The 16309-nt window shown below is 43.6% G+C and overlaps 1 protein-coding gene across 6 annotated transcripts in view; it reads right to left on the reverse strand.

The window, feature by feature from the left end:
• The window catches only part of sox5 (SRY-box transcription factor 5), a 91790-nt gene that overhangs the window by 13166 nt on the left and 62315 nt on the right, over window positions 1-16309 (reverse strand). For 5 of the 6 annotated variants that reach the window (XM_087178414.1, XM_023423000.2, XM_087178413.1 and 2 more), the window contains 2 exons: window positions 13814-13899; window positions 5125-5289 (listed from right to left, as the gene is read on the reverse strand). In XM_087178414.1, the coding sequence (XP_087034540.1) occupies window positions 5125-5289; window positions 13814-13899 (251 nt within the window). The remainder of the gene's footprint in view (window positions 1-5124; window positions 5290-13813; window positions 13900-16309) is intronic. The other variant, XM_087178412.1, reaches the window with a different exon arrangement.

Below are 16309 nucleotides of genomic sequence, written 5' to 3' on the forward strand. Positions count from 1 at the left end.
GACACAACATGGGGCAAGGGACGGCTTAATGGGCCCACCAATAAAGATGCACAACAATACTGTCTCTGTGCTGTAGCAAAACTATTTGTTTTTTGGGGTTTTTTTTAGATTATTTTGTTTAAGTGTAATATATTAATTAATAAATGTTTTTAATTGTATATTTTAGCATTGCAGGTATGGGCCTATTGTAGTTCAATTTAAACCACAGAATAGAACAGACACATTATTTTTCTTTATTTTCTGATCATTAGTCTAATTGCTGCTTAGGAGGAGAAGAATCCAGCATACAGTGGGATCCAAAAAGAGAGCAAGAACTGTGTGTGTGTGTGTGTGTGTGTGTGTGTGTGTGTGTGTGTGTGTGTGTGGTATCTCCACTCATTAAGGCCGACTTTCCCTGATTCCCACTCCTTGAGTCGTACTAAGCCTTATGAGCCCCTCACAACTCAATTAAGCCCTTCCAATTAAGCCCCTACATGTGTACATGCCTATGTGTGTGAGTGTGTGTGTTATTGCAAGTTTGTGTGTGTGTGTGTGTGTGTGTGTGTGTGTGTGTGTGCGTGTGTGTGTATGTGTGTGTGTGCGTGCGTGCGTTCGTTCGTGTGCGATGAGGCCTAACCGGATTGTCCTTCATTAGGGGGGTCTTTCTAAATAGACGGAGGACCCCCAAAGATGCCTTCAGTGAGACAATGGGCCGGAGAAGAAGGGGAGAGAAAGGAGAGAAGAGAAAAACTGAGCGGGATCTTCTCAATCCTGACCCATACTATGGTGGGCTTTGGCTGGGAACACGTTTGAATATTTATTACAAATAGATAATGCCTCCGCCTCTTGTACAGTGGATGGGGGAGTTTCCTCTCCGCGCCAAGCCAAATCCTATGGTGGGAAGGTGGCCAACCTGCATTATGCCAGTGTGGAGGAATTAGTTTAGACAGTGGAGCTGAGAGGCTTGGACCGACTTGTTCATGTGCGTGTGTGTCATTGTTCAACAAGCTCTAAATCTCATGACTGCATGTGTGTGTGTGTGTGTATTTGTGTATTTGTGTGTGTGTGTCTATGTGTGTGTGTGAGGCCTCTAAAGCCTCTTGGAATCTTGAATTAATACAATTGCTTTTGTGTCTCTCTTGGCTGATGAAACAGTCTCCAGCTCTGAGGCCGAAAACATGCAGAGTGACAGCGAGAGCCAGAGGGACAGAGAGAGAGAGAGAGAGAGAGAGAGAGAGAGCGAGACATACAGGAAGCAGGAGGGGAGAGATAATGCGTATGTGTGCGTGCGTGCGGGCGTGTGTGTGGGCTGTATCAGTTCTGTGGATGCAGACATGTGAAAGCGACATCAGGGTTCTGCATCTTATCACAAGAGCTGACGGTTCAATTAACAGGACAAGTGTGTATGCCACTATCGTTTATCCTGGTCGGGTCTGTGCGCGTGTGTGTGTAGGTGTGTGCGTAGGTGTGTGTGCTACAATGTCCATATTAACACCTTTATATGTGCCTTTCTTACTGCATCTCTCTGTATTCCTCTCTTCCTTCCCTTGCAGCTATAAGTGACTGTTTGGATATTAATTATATTGTCATGTTTAATTCCATCAGACAGCAGAGGAGGCAGATATGACACTGTTTCTTACAGTATGTGGCAATGATTCACTAACACACCAACTCCTCGAGTATGTAAATGCACTTCATATTTTCTGCTAATTTGTTTTTGTAGACGTGACTTTACCTTGACAGTCTGGCTGATTGATTTTGTTTGTTTGTTTGTTTGTTTGTTTTATTTTCTTCCTCGATTGGACTAGTCCTCCTGTCTTGACACTGTCTTCATTAATGTTCTATTTAATTAGATAAAAAAAAAATATCTAGCTTCCGAATTGCCGACTCTAGGACTTGATATCAATTCAAGGATACATTCAGTTGAACCTTTAAAAGTTTATACTTTTATGGTTACACTAGGCCATCAAGGGTCATAAATAGATGAATGGCATTTTTGCAAGAGCTCAAACAGCAAACAGAAACCTCTTCCCAAAAACCTTTTTAAGTGATGGCAGGGGTCTGTAGTGTACAAGTGTGTGTGTGTGTATGTGTGTGTGTGTGTGTGTGTGTGTGGGCACACAGTCAGTCTTAGTATTATTGGCAGCAGTTTGCTGGTCGCATATCTACATTATATCCCAGATGTTGGAAGCTGAGCTCAGCTGCATGCTAAATCCAAAATTTGCGTGTGTACATGTGAGCGGTTGTGGAGATATACATTATACATATATACATATTCAGATCCTTTACTTCGGTAAAAATGGTGGTAATATTGTACAAATACTGTGTTACAATTAAAAACCTTACTTTTAAAATTGTACTTTTGGTGAATCTTAATACCAAAATCTACTTGAAGTATCAAATGTAACTCATTGTGCAGACTTTAAGAGTGTTGCAGTTTACTGTGTACAGTATATAATTGGAAAATTATTTCTGATGCATTAACATGAACATATGATGCAGCTATTTGAGGTAGAGCTCACTGAAGCTTCTTTATATTCTTTTGAATATCCTGATACATAAAATGATTATATGTTTTATAAGTGAAATTGTAATGCAAAGTAACTAGTAAGTCAAATACATGTAGTAGAGAAAAACTTCAATATTTGCATCTAAATGTCCCATCAAATGAAAATACTCAAGTAATATAAAAGTATTTCAAAGTATTAGAGTACATTTCAGTAAATGAGTTTAGTTACTCTCCACCACTGCGTGTGTGTGACATGCATGTCAGCGAATGGCCTGCATATGGTGCATAATTTGAACTGCACTATTGTATGGGTGTGTATGCATGCCTGCCTACATCTGAAAATCCACTCTTGCGTATGAGAAAGCTGGATGTATGCTGCAGTGATTTGTGCATGTGGCTGTGTGTGTGTGGGTGTGTGTGTGTGTGGGTGTGAGGGGGCCACATGGTTTCTAGTTGGTATCTTGTTCTACACCTGTGTGTGCGTCTGTACATTTGCGCCTGTGTGTGTGTGTGTGTGTGTGCCCATGTCTCACCCGAGGGTAAAGCACTTAAGCGTTGTGTGCCTGAGTCCAAACAGCTGTGAGCAGAGGCAGGCAGCGGGTCTCTAAATGACTAGAGACCTGAGATAGAGCCCACAGGGGGAGCACACCTCTGAAATATACATGTCACTCACCCAGAGAGAGACAGAGACAGAGACAGAGACAGAGACAGAGAGAGAGAAAGAGAGAGAGACAGGAAAAGAGAGTTTGAAGAATGCGTGTGAGTGCTGCAGTGTCGAGACTGAATGAAAGAAATCAAAAAAGAGAGGAAAGAGGCTGAGAGACAGAGAAAAAAGAAAAAGAAAGAAAGAAACATTATTTATCTAATGTTTGTCTCCCCATGCTCACAAACAGAGCTATGGGGGAGTAACACCAAAACAGCTCAGTGGTCAATTGGCCATTTTGTCTCCATGGGGCCTGTTGGGGTCCATGTGGTGTCCACTCCCCAGTCTGCCACTCCCGCTGGACTGGGGAGGACATTATGGCTTCCCACGTCCCCTCCACCACAGGCCGCAGCACTTGCCTGTCAGCCCAACTCCATATATATGGTAATAAGACGTGTGTGTCAATAGGGCAGGATGGTGTGTGTGTGTGTGTGCGTGCGTGTGTGTGTGTGTGTGTGTGTGTGTGATGGAGGTGTAGGGAGGGGTTGATGGACAAGGAAGCAGGAGTGCAAGCTCGGGGTCAACCACAAGCTTTAATCTGGGCCGGGAGCTTGTCCCAACAGCGTGAGAGTGCGCGTGTGTGTGTGTGTGTGTGTGTGTGTGTGTGTGTTTGTGTGTGTGTGTGTGTGTGTGTGTGAACACAGGAGTTGGCACAGGGCAAGAACAATGTGGTAAACAGAGTGATGACAGAGGATGATTAAGTAGCAAGTAGCAAAGGATAAGATATGGAAGTGGAAATACGGGAAGAGCAGAAGAGGGGAGGAGAAAAAAGTAGACGGAAAAGTGAAGGAAGGAAAAAGGAGAAGAGTTGGTGAACTTTGATTTATGTGATAAAATGTGGGGTTAGCACTAATCTGAATTCAGATTGTCAAACTCTGTGGGATTTTGATAGTGTTGTCCCGCTCTTTGACGGACTAGTCTGACCCTGTGTGTGTCGGTGTCTCTGTGTGTGTTCATTTGAGACTGACCACTACACTTGTGGGGGGCCCTAGGGCAGACGTAGGACAGCAGGGGGCATGGGGGCTGTGTGTGTGTGTGTGTGTATGGGTGGGGGGAGGTGGTCAGGGTCCCAATAGCCCACCAGATATTCATAGAATTCCACTTGAATGGACACAAGGCTTCCCTTCGCCCCTATTGGGCAGCCAGCCGAGAAAACGGGACAAACACCAATACATCCTCAAATCCACCGCGACCAGATACCAGCTGGAGTTTTGTGATAAAGTTGGAGTGTTTGATTTGCAGAGGTGACTGTGAGTTTTTCTCAGGCACCAAGTTGCACCAAGGTGTGCATTAGTATGAGGAGCTGACCGTTGCTCAGGACACTTGTTTGATTGAAAAAAAAAAAAAAAAAAAAAAAATCGGGATGCAAAGCAAGATCCAAACAAGCCTGAACACACATCTTCAGATCATGCACTGCAGCAAAGGACAATCTCATCCAAGCAGACATTCGGTCATTCAGTCTGTGTTGTTACACTAGAAAGGCCAGAGTTTGTACGGTAAGTTAGACAGCAAAAAGTCCAACTTTAGTTTGCAAAGTAAGTAAAAGAATTTGCCAGTGCAGAATAGATTTCAATAGAGATCCACTTTTTTGTAAGAAATTTGTGTCTTTATCTTGAAATAAGAACGAGTAAGGTAGGCCACTGCACTGGAATCAAAAAAGAAATTAAACTTAGTTTTGAAAAATACTTTTAACAAATTGATATACAGAGAAAATATGTGGAAGTATCCTGACTCCAGTGGCAGGATTAAAGCTGTATTTTAAGAAAATGCTTAATTACAGACAAAAATGTCTTGATAATAAGGAGATCTGAAGCCAAATTTGAATTTTATAAATTAAAATGTTTAGCCATTACGTCATCTGACTCTCAAACCCCCAAAATCCGCTGGCAGTTCTAGAGTTGAACACATGTACATGCACAAACTTCACTTTTACCTTAGTCTTGTTTTGTTGTGGGGAGCTGCGGCCCTTGTCGCTCTGTGAGTGTGTGTTGGTGGGTGGCGAGTGTGTGCCCAGGTTGGCTTGGGGTGGCAGGCTGCCTCCGTGCTGCTTGGCCCCCGGGGACACCTGCATGGCCGCCAGCTGAGCTGCATACAACTGCTGCAAGGTCAGTGAGACAGGCAGAGAGACAGGGAGGTGAGAGAAGCCAGAGAGACAGACAGGAGAGAGTTAGAGAGGGGGTTGGGGGGGTGGGGGGAGTAAGAAAGGAAGAGGAGTGGGGGAAAGAGATGGGAGGAGGAAAAAAAAGAGAAGAAGGGACAACATGAATAAATGAATACTCGAGAGCGCACAAACAAAAAAGAAGACACCGGCTAAAAAGCTCTGGAAGAAGAGGCCATTAGTGGCCCGGCCTCTGTTTGTGTGACACAGAGAGATAGAGAGGGACATCTCCACTGTCAACCCCCTCCCTCACCCCATGGGAGAAGTGCTAACAGCCTCTCTGACAGGCCCAGAGATGGCCATGTCCCCTCCAGGTGCATCGTGGGAGAAAGGGAAAACATTCCGGCTATCGAGGTCACGCCGCAGAGCTCGGCTCTTGCTCAAGGTGAAAAAAAGTGATGATGGAGGGGGAAAGAGAGAGAGAGAGACGGGAGACAGAGAGAGAGAGAGACAGAGAGACAGAGAGAGAGAGAGGGAGGAAAAATTCGTGAAGCTACACGCCAGATGGGACATGCCAGAAGTGTCTCGTGCCCCTGCGATGTTTTGAGTGTGCTGACAATAAGATGCAGAAACACACAGAAATGCCATAAAATAGTCTAAAACAAAGATAAACTGATTCAATAACTGCTGAGGGAAACAAAAAAACAGTTTTTTTCCAATTCTTATTTATGTATTTAATTAATTTCTAATTAAATAAAAGCATTATGGCATGAGCTGCTATGGTGTGAACATACTCGGGGAATATTTATGCAATACCGTTGTATCACACAAAACAGTCTCTGGCCAGTATTTCCACAGCAACAGACACAACATAATATTCACAACTTGGAAGGAGCTTCAATATTCATAAATGCTTCTTTTTGCCTCTCTATCTCCCTCCTCAAAATCATCCTGCGAAGCTCAATTACTTTCATGTCGGCTAATACAAATCTCCAAGATGCTGTTTTGTTTTTCTCAGAATTGTTATTCCCTCCTCTGAAAGGCAACAGAACGGTTGTTTGTGCGAGAAGTAACTGATGTGTTGTTTTTTTTGAATAGTTATAATTGTTATTATTTATTTCTGGTGGAAGATTTTTCTGGAAGAGGACCATTCTTTTTTTTTTTTTTTTGAGTTTAACTTCCGTCCTTCTGTTGGCGCTTGGCTGCCGGCCACCAGCGTCAAACAAAGGCTGGTTTATGCAAATGGACAAGGAAGAGATGCTGTCACTGCTATTTCTCTCTCTCCCCCTGTCTGTTTGTACCTCTCTCTATCTCCCTTGACAGCCACATTAGCGTCTGCTCTCCTCTGCTATCTTAAATAAAGACATTTATCTCTTTTTATACAAACAAGAAAAAAATGAGACATTCAAACTGGCAGCACACACACTCACACAAAGAAGTACTTTTTGGAAGAAACTCATATTTGAATGTGAAATACTCTCCGCCTGACTGTCACTCACATGTGGCAACAACAATATTCAATGTGCAACAATGCAACAGCGATGTAAAAGCAACATGTTTTCTATTACAGTACTCTGTCTTTTTCTATTGCTTTTCATTTCACTCTTAAATAAGATACATGCCATTCCAAAGAGATGAATTTCTTTTCTGAATTTCTTCTTAGGCAAAAATCAAAACAGGGTACAAGGTAACTTCATCCCTGACAAGCACTTTGACACTAAATGCTTTAAATTTAAGAAATACTGAGATGTGAAAGCGAGGCTCTGGACAGTAATGGAGAAAAGTTTTCATGTGGCTGTTTGGTGTGTTCTCAATATTTGATTACCTTCTTTACTTTCTGGCACCTTAGCAATTTGTCATAAGCAGTGTAAAAAATACGGAGGTGAGCATTTGTTCTCCAATAAAATCAGTCAGCTGAGGTTCATCGAAGGCGTTGGTGCGGTTTGGAAATAAACCTGTGCCACTGTTCCCGACACCGAGGGGAACGATGATAATTGAGGTACATGAGGTAGACTGGGTGTGCTGCTGCTGCTGTTGCTGTGGAAATCAGCGGGAGATCGGTCACGCTCTGGCGAGCTACATGGATGCGGTGCGGAGGACCTGCTCGCTGAGATCAGATCAGCCTCCGCTCGCCCATTTCTCTTCAATTAGCTGCACTGTGGCTCCTGGAAGAGAGAGTGATGGAGGGGGGAGGGGGCAGCCGAGCATGAACCCCCCCCCCCCTTCCTACCAGCCAAACCCCCTAGCGAGTGGACCACAGGCGGTGTGTGTGTGTGTGTGTGTTTGTGCATATGTGTGTGTGTGTGTGTGTGTGTGTCCTGCCATATTCGGACCAGTGGTTCAAAGGCCTCTTTATTTGCGGAGTGAATTGAGTTCCATTACAAGGCCAGCTCCCGTCACTCAAAGCCTGCTCAATGGGCCAGCGAGCAATGACACACACACACACACACACACACACACACACACACACACACACACACACACACACACACACACAGAGGGCAGAGGCACTGTGGAGCGCGCCCAGAGCGTCGCCACAACGACATGCATGTCAACAAACAGGAAGTGACAGCGCAAAGCCCCCTGGGGTGACCGGAGGAGCGAGCATACACAGGCGCAGACACAGACACAGACACAGACACACACACACACACACACACACACACACACACACACACACACACACAAACATACACACACAGAAACAACAACACAATGAGCGAGAGGGGGAAAATGCAATCGTAGTTGCAGAATGAAACTAAGGAATTTGTCACTCACTAGCCAGGCATACTGCAGAGCTGTGTGTGTGTGTGTGTGTGTGTGTCCGTTTGAACTGTTAGGACCTGCTCTTCACTCTCTCTGTCCCTAATCCCTGAATGTGAGGCCAGCGCTAACACATCTGCATGTGTTTTTGTGTACGTTTGTGCACACGTGAACATGTCTAGTGGTCAGCGTGTGCTTGTCACATGACGCCCCCCCCCCCTCCAAAAAAAAAAGAAAAAAAAGTGTTTGTGTGTAAGCATGTCCAGCCGGAGTTCTATTGATGAGAGGTGAAAAGGTGACGTGTGACTATTGGTGTTTTCTGAGTGAAGACATGGGGGTGATTGTTTGCTATTGATGCTGTGTGTGTTTGTGTGTGCTCACATACACACACTAAGCTGCAATTTCTTCTGTCATTTTAGTTGGTGGGGATCTGTGTGTGTGTGTGTGTGTGTGTGTGTGTGTTAGTCTTGGTCAATAATCTGCAGCTTTAGTCAGATTACAAGCTTGCCTGGTCTTTGTTGTCAGAGTTAGCGGCGCTTCAGAGCAGTTTGAGCTCTATTGTTTACACGGACAACGAGGACTATTGTATGGTTCTTAATGGATTCTCCTCTGTCTTTCTGTCTGTCCGACTTCCTGTCTGTCTGATCACATTTTTTTTTTTTTTTACACTGGTGCGGGTTTTGCTACTGAAAGACAAAAAAAAGAAAAAGACAAGAGGCAAGTGTTGAGTCAGAGACACAAACATTTCCCTGTTCTTACATCCCATCAGCCTCTCTATAGATTTTTCTCCTTTGAGCTTTTTTTCTCATTTAAGTAATTGAAATCTCTTTGTCATTGAAGTAAGTAATAGATAAAATAAAAAAAAACAACCCACATAAAAACATTAATGGTGGTCAAGTTTAAATAACATGATTACAGTGCCTTCCTTATGTTTTTATGGTGCAGCCTCAAGGGCAAACACAATCAACAAAAAATCTGGGGAATTTTCTTTAACAACAAACATCACAAATATTTGGGTTGTTTTGTTTTTGTTCTTTGCATTAGACATTTGAAATGAGCCTTATAGAAGAACCGAAAGCAAGTTGGCCTTCACTATGTTTTACCTATGTGTGAATTACATGTAGTATTCACAAAGTACAAAAACTGACACTTAATAAACTCAGTAAATTGACTTTTACACCAATAACATGTCATAGGTGATTATACACACCTAGTATACTTTTCCTTTAATAATTTCTTCCTTTACTCAGAAGTGGTAAAGCAGAATTTTCTTAACTATAGCCACCTATCTCTGCTGCCTATTGATTTCACATTGATCTCATGCTGCTATCACAAAATGGCATTTCCTTGCAACTCCAAGCCTATATAAGACCGAGAAGGAGATACCAACACTGAAGCAATTCTCACATCTGAGGAAAATGCTTCCCTGCACTCTTTCGCTCATCCAGATAAGGTTTTGTGGAGAAACGAGTTGCTCGATTGATTTCTCGTTTACCTTCTCTCATCTGTTAGTGCCCCTCTCTTTTCCTCTCTTTCTCCCCCTTCCTCCTCTCTTGCCTCCCCCTGCCCGCCTGTCCGTTGTTCGTCCGTCCATCTCTCCGGTGTACAGTGCGGTAATCCAGGACAATATGTTCCAACATCTGCCTCTCCATATGATGCCTGACCCACACCATTGACCCTCTTTATACCATGTCTCACACACACATCCACACACACATTTTCTCTCCCCCTCACACATCCATACTTTTCTCCTCCACTTACCTCCATCCCCCCATCATTCTCTCTGTTTATCCTTTTAACTGATCATCCCTCTAAATACCTCTCTGCTACCTCTGCCTTTTGATCTTTATTGCTGATCTTGCTCTCTTTGCCTGGATAAGTGCATTTTTATTTTTATTTTTCTGCGCTCTGTCTGTCCTTCTCAGTCCATTTGTGTGATGTGGATGATATCAATGATATCAAGGGTCAATTGGGAGCCAGATTAACATGCTCTAATGCACAATGTCACACTCATCCCCCAGATTAAGATGCCAACCTTGTACACTCCAAAGCCTCCATTGCCTTGAAAACCTTCTATGGAGGATTGTGTGTTAAGCTCTCATTATATGAGCTACTCTGTTGATTTCTATGGAGGACATTTCAAACATAGAAAGAGCTTCAAATCATTGAGAGATTAATACATTTTTCTAAGAACTGCTCTTAAATCAAAGCCATGCTATTGAGAGTGTTTCCTCTAAGTCTTCTTTCTTTCTATGTATACCGTTTTAATGCAGTGTAATCAGGGCAAAAATCACCACTGATTTCATCCTTTATATCTACAGTATACCGAGGACACTTTCAAAATAAAGTCACCAAGACGGACTGGGATGTGGACTTTGCAAAAAGGTTTATAGCATAATCTCAGGAGCTTCCACTAAGTTACACATTTAGGACATTAACATGGGTGTTTTACTGAAATATACAGTACACTTGTCACTACTCTTATCAGCTTATAGCATGATTTGTGGATTTCTTTCAAATCGAATTGAGATGTTGGAGAATTGTCCACATTCAGTTTATGCGAGTCTAGATTATAAATAATTTTAAACATAGCTCCATTTACAAATATATTGACTTTAAACTACAAATGCGCCTGTTTTTGTAGTTCCTCATCAGGTCATCAGGGTTATTAATCAAAACAAATGTATCGCAAATTGTGTGTGTTGAGACATGGGCGTGTATCAGGCCAGGGAACGCTAACAAAGAACACAGTAAGTTGGATCATGGGAAATGTAGGATGCAGAGTTTTGGGGGCTTGATGTATACTTCAGACTACAGGTTTTGAGCCAGTGCTGCTTCAAGTCTCTTTCAAGTCCCTCCAGCTGCAGCTTTAATGTAATTGTACATGTCGTACAGTGTGGGCTTCATTGTACGTGTTTCCCAAGTGAGTGAGTACTGAGGTGAGAGAGGTCATGACCTGGACAAAATTTAAGTCTCGGAAGAAACCCCCTGTGACACGAGAATTGCATATCACTGAAACTTAATCATTTCATAAATTTACCTCTCTATTTGAAGGTTTATTCAAAAGACCTTTTCAAAATCCACGGAAAACAAAAATCAAGAATATATTGATTTAAACTACCAATATGCCTGTTTTATGTAGCTGTATGACACAGTGACATGAGGAAAACATTTGTGCCAATAATTAGGTGTGTTATAAGTGTTAACACATCCGTCAGTATATTTCCATGCCCTCTTCAACGCAACAGGAGAGTCTATTGAGTGCTCTATCTGAAAATCTTTCATTTTCTCCCTCTATTTGTGTGTGTGTGTCCGAGCTAAGTGGGTTCACTTGTGTCCTCTCTGCCAAACCACTGTGTTGCCGTGGCGACCCGAGGCCCGAACTGACTGTCATGTCTCCTCTCGTCGCGACAGAAACACCTCCTTATCAAATGAGGGCGCAGAGACGATCCCAAAGGAAATCCATCCACATTGGGACATCTGTACTTGTGTTAGCCTGGGCAAATCCGTTTCTTTCTGACAAAGCCTTAATCTCAAAGTGTGACTGTGTACTTGTGTGTGTGTGTGAGTGAGCGTGCATGTGGATGGATGTGTTTTTCTGGGAGGATTGTAAGGAAGAAATCTGTTAGTGAGATGTTTTTTTGCACTTGTTGTGTCCTCTCGCCCCTCCCTGCTGGTTAAAAAAAAAAAAATCCAATTGCAAGGTGGACAAAGCCGTTCGACTGGAGATTTTGAGAGAGTCTGAACACAGTCGAACATATGGACAGCTAGATTGGAGCAGTAATAACAGCACAGAGGACATTATTCTCTGTCTAAACACAAACAGACACACACACACACACACACACACATACATGAAAGTAATAATGAAAACAGTGACGACAGCGGGGTCCGTTCTCCATGATAGAATTACACAGCTATTCTCTTCTCCCTGTAGTGTCTGGCATATGGGGCAGCACGTTTGGCTGACAGGTGCAAATATATTACACACACTCCACCTCACCTTTAACCCATGTTTTCCCATCATTCCTTGTGTGTTAACAGTAAGTGAAAAAGATGCACAGGAAAACATGTGCATTAATGCAGCTGTTGTGTGTGTGTGTGCGCATGTGTGTGTGTTATATTTTATGATCTGTGTATCAAAGAGACAGCGGAGGGGGCCAAGTGCAGCCTGTACTGGGGCCGACACCGGAGGGTAATATGTTTCAGACAGGCAACTGAGAGGACGCCCACGCGGGCTCTTAACCTCTGGGAGAAGGGGGCCCCAAAGCCCACGTGGATCCGAGTGGAAGTGTGTGAGGTCTAGTCGTGTGTGTTTGTCTGCGTGCGGGGGTCAGAGGGAGAGAGTGAGCGTACAAGCGGTGGTCAGGGGGGCCGGTCAAGATTACTAAGCAATAGAACACTTATTCTGAATATGCAGACAGGAAAAGGAGCAAAGTCAGACTCATCTTTCTTAAAAGTGGGATAACAGATGTTGACTCTTCTGTTTTCTTGCTTCTTCACTGCTTGACCTCCAGATTTATGGCAGCAGAGCACACAGCACACCACTTTATCAAACCTATGAGTGCATGTACATAAAGACTGAGCCTTTTACATTCGATGGCTCGAAATTGTCACATACCTTCCTACCTCATTTGAATACGACAACAGCATTTGTCACAAACTTTATGCTGGAGTTTCCTTCATCTTGTCATATGACATCTGGATGTTCTTTAACTTTGTACCACATGCAGACGTTTGCATTTGAAACAGACCACAAACCATCCCAGCAGCACTGACTTGCTTTGTGGCTTGTGGCTGAAAATGTAGAACCCTGTCCTATTTTTTTCTTCTGTGTTGTGTTGAAATAATATGGTTAGCCAATCCCTAATGAAACAACTTAGGGACTCTTAGAGATGCTTTGACTTGTGGTTTGTGGTAGGTTTAAGCTAAATATGTCTACACACAGGCTTTAGACTAAAGACAACGGGGGGTGACCACATTTTTGTAAGCACACGGTAGGATTATATATTGAAGAATATGTTTTCCCATTGGTTTCCATTCACATTTTTACTGTATAATATCAAAACTTATGTTGTAGAGACATGACACTTGCTTGACATAAGTGGTGCATTACATTGACCACAATTTCTTTACTACTTTTCTACTTGAGAGTTCGGAATTCGGAAAGTCTGAAATATGTTCTTCTTTATAAGACATGTAAACATATTTCTGATCACAATTACCAGTTGGATCCCATTTTGTTTTGATGCCGCTAAAAGAAGACGAAATCCCCTCTGCATCACCCATAGATGAGCTCTGACAGTCAGTCTGAACATTTCTGTCCCGTTTCAGCAGCTCTACAGAACTGCTTCAACCCCATTTACTTCCTATTGCAGGACAGAGCCAAAGGCTAGGGTTACACTTGTCAGTACTGTGTGACTTTTGAGCTCTGATCATGAAGATCATGTTTTCATGAGATCACTTCTCTCTCCACACTTTGGCTGAAAGTGACAGCTGTGCATCCCCCCCTGTGGCCGTGTTTGTGGTCTTGTATAGCTCAGTGGGCAGCAGTGTGTGGTGTGAACACTGTCAGGGTTAGGGGGATTTATTCCCGATGGGACCACCCATGTGAATGGGAAAACGGCGTGTTTTTCTATTTTAATTATAATGATCAGTTTGTGATATTTAAAGACTTCTGGTTGTTGTTGTGATTTATTGTGTGTTTTTTTGGTTCCTACATCTGCCTGTAGGAGGTGATCTATAAATACTGTAGTCCTACCTGGAGCTGCAGGGGTCCCAGGCCCGGTGTGGCAGCAGCGGCAGCAGCCATCGTTGTGGGGATGAGCTGGAGAGGGTAGGGGTCACCTGAAAAAAACCAGAGAAGATCACATTTTTTTAAGTATTTCACTCCATTTTGTGAGTATGAAGGCAAAAACAGTGATTGGTTTTGGTGCATTTTTACACATCAGTGCCCCCCCCTTTCTCCTCTCTTCCTTCTCCTCCTCTCTTTTCTTATCTCCGTCTTTTTCTTCTTCTTCTCTCGCCCCCTTTCGCTCATGTCCCTCCTCTCCATCATGCTCCCTTTCTCTCTGTCTGTGCATCACCCCTCACTTAACCGTCATCGCGTTGTTTTTCTCCTCCCTCTCATCCCACCTTCGTCCCTCGCCTCACCCCATCAGCTCCCCTCCCACCCCCACCACCTGAGTCCCTCTCTGCAGCTGTTAAAGCCGTCCTTTGTGTGCGCTGCCGGTAGGGCCTTAATGAAAAGCCTGATTGTGTGTCCTCCTCCTTAATACCCCCTGACAAAGAGCAGCGAGGTGAGGGGATTCTGATAAAGCCGGCCCCAGCGCCGTAATTAAGAGCCGCCACTGACGATTGCTGCTCTCTCCTCTCTCTTTTTTTTTCCTCTCAACTGTCTGTTCTTCTGCTTTGTTGGGAGAGGGCTGCTTTCAGTCTTTCTCTTGCCCGTGTCCTTCTTGTTGTCATCTTTCTCTCTTCACAAGTTACTCTCCACCTCTACACCCCCCCCCCCCTGTCGGGAATGATAAATCAAGAGATAGATGGACGACCAGGGCAGGGGAGATGACAGAAGTGCAGGGAGAATGAGACAGAGAAAGCAGGGGAGAAAAGGACGAGAGCGGATTATTAGTGACCAGGTGCAGATAGGCCGCGCTGTAATTACTCCGACAGAGAGAGAGAAAAAAGGAGGGAGAGAAAGGTCAGAGATGAGGGGAGGAGGAGATAGATGGAGAGGAGAGGAGAGGAGAGGAGGACTACGATACTTTAATGATGGTCATGCTGAATAAAATGTGCCTGTTGACACTTTGATTTGCATATGGACATGTCCATCAACAGGAGTCCAGTAGATGGAGGAGGTCAGGCTTTTCTACGGGCATCACATCGTGGAAACTTCATTCTTCATAGAGAAAACTTGGGAATGTTCATCTGGCTTGACCTTACATTTTTGACCTGGACTTCCAGTGCAGCAGTCCGCCTCTTGGCCCTATCAGGACCTTCTATTGTGCATCTGTGTGCCCATGTAGATGTGTGTGTGTGGGCTTCACATAAGCCAGACTTTCCTTCCGACATACTTTCCCATATTTTTTGGTTCTTAAAAAAAAAAAAAAAAGTGAAGCTGAGACATTCTTTTCTCCAGCGGGGGAGGGAAGGCAGGAGGGATTAAAGAATTATTTCAGGACTGTGTATTCTAGGAGATGGGTCTTTTCTCTGCGCTCCCTAAACAAACATGAGCTGGGTGGATATTTATACTCCTCCTGGGGGTCGCTGTAACAAAAGGGAGAAGGACGGAGGAAAGCAAACATGTTGCTCTTGGCTTGAGGACAGCGACCTTGACGGACGAGGCCGAAATTTCTCACTGACAAATAGACGACAGAGGGAGATAAATCGCTTCCCTCGACCCAATTACAACGTCATCAGTTTTACTCTAGTGTCAATTTACGCACAATTATATATTGTATTTGCAAAATAACTTAGAGGGCAGATCATACAACATTCAGTTTATTATTAGTATCTTCAAAGTTTTTTTAAATTTGTTTTCTCAAGTTTAAGAAAATGAGCCTGATGATGTCATCGGGGTTTATGCAGGAATGTGCTTGAGGTTCTACATTTTTAAAAGAAAGTACTTGTTATGCACTTGGGATGTGGACTTAGAAAGATGTGCAGATTTTTCAGGCAGAGACTGATATCTGAGTTGCATTATGGGAAATATAGGATACAGTGTTTTCTTGAGTTTGACATATAGTAGGAACTCAACAATTTGACAAACCTTGGCACTGCACAGGCCATATTTGGAATAACACATTTCATTTGCTTTACAGTTATCTTAAGATGTAATGTGTCGCGTCAGAAGCCTGAACTACATAAAAATTGTGTTGCTGTTCAACAAGTGTTTAAACAAGACAGCCACTCAGTGCACAGAAGTCCATACTGCACGGATAAAATCTATTCATAACTTCAAAGCTATGAAGCGCCGTGAGAATATGTCAGAGCACAATGCTACACATGTCCTATTTAGAGCTGCAGCACCAAAACTACATCAACTCACAACAACTTTGAAAGTTGCCAGAGAGTTTTCTCAGGGGCGGCTCAGCCTGGCGCAGCGTGCCAGTCCGGTTGGAGTTGGCGGAGGCAGTGAAAAGACAAGCCCACCACTTGACAGGGTATTTACGTGGGCAGTGGGCGTGGGTGAAGATGGCACTAATTAAAATGGAATGGACTTGTTTGGGAAGCTGTGAAACTCTAAGGGAGTTTGGGG

The sequence above is a fragment of the Seriola lalandi genome, unplaced genomic scaffold (assembly GCF_002814215.2).
Source record: "Seriola lalandi dorsalis isolate HSWRI2012SDOR001 ecotype SW California unplaced genomic scaffold, Sedor1 jcf7180002054688, whole genome shotgun sequence".
Taxonomy (NCBI): Eukaryota; Metazoa; Chordata; class Actinopteri; order Carangiformes; family Carangidae; genus Seriola; species Seriola lalandi.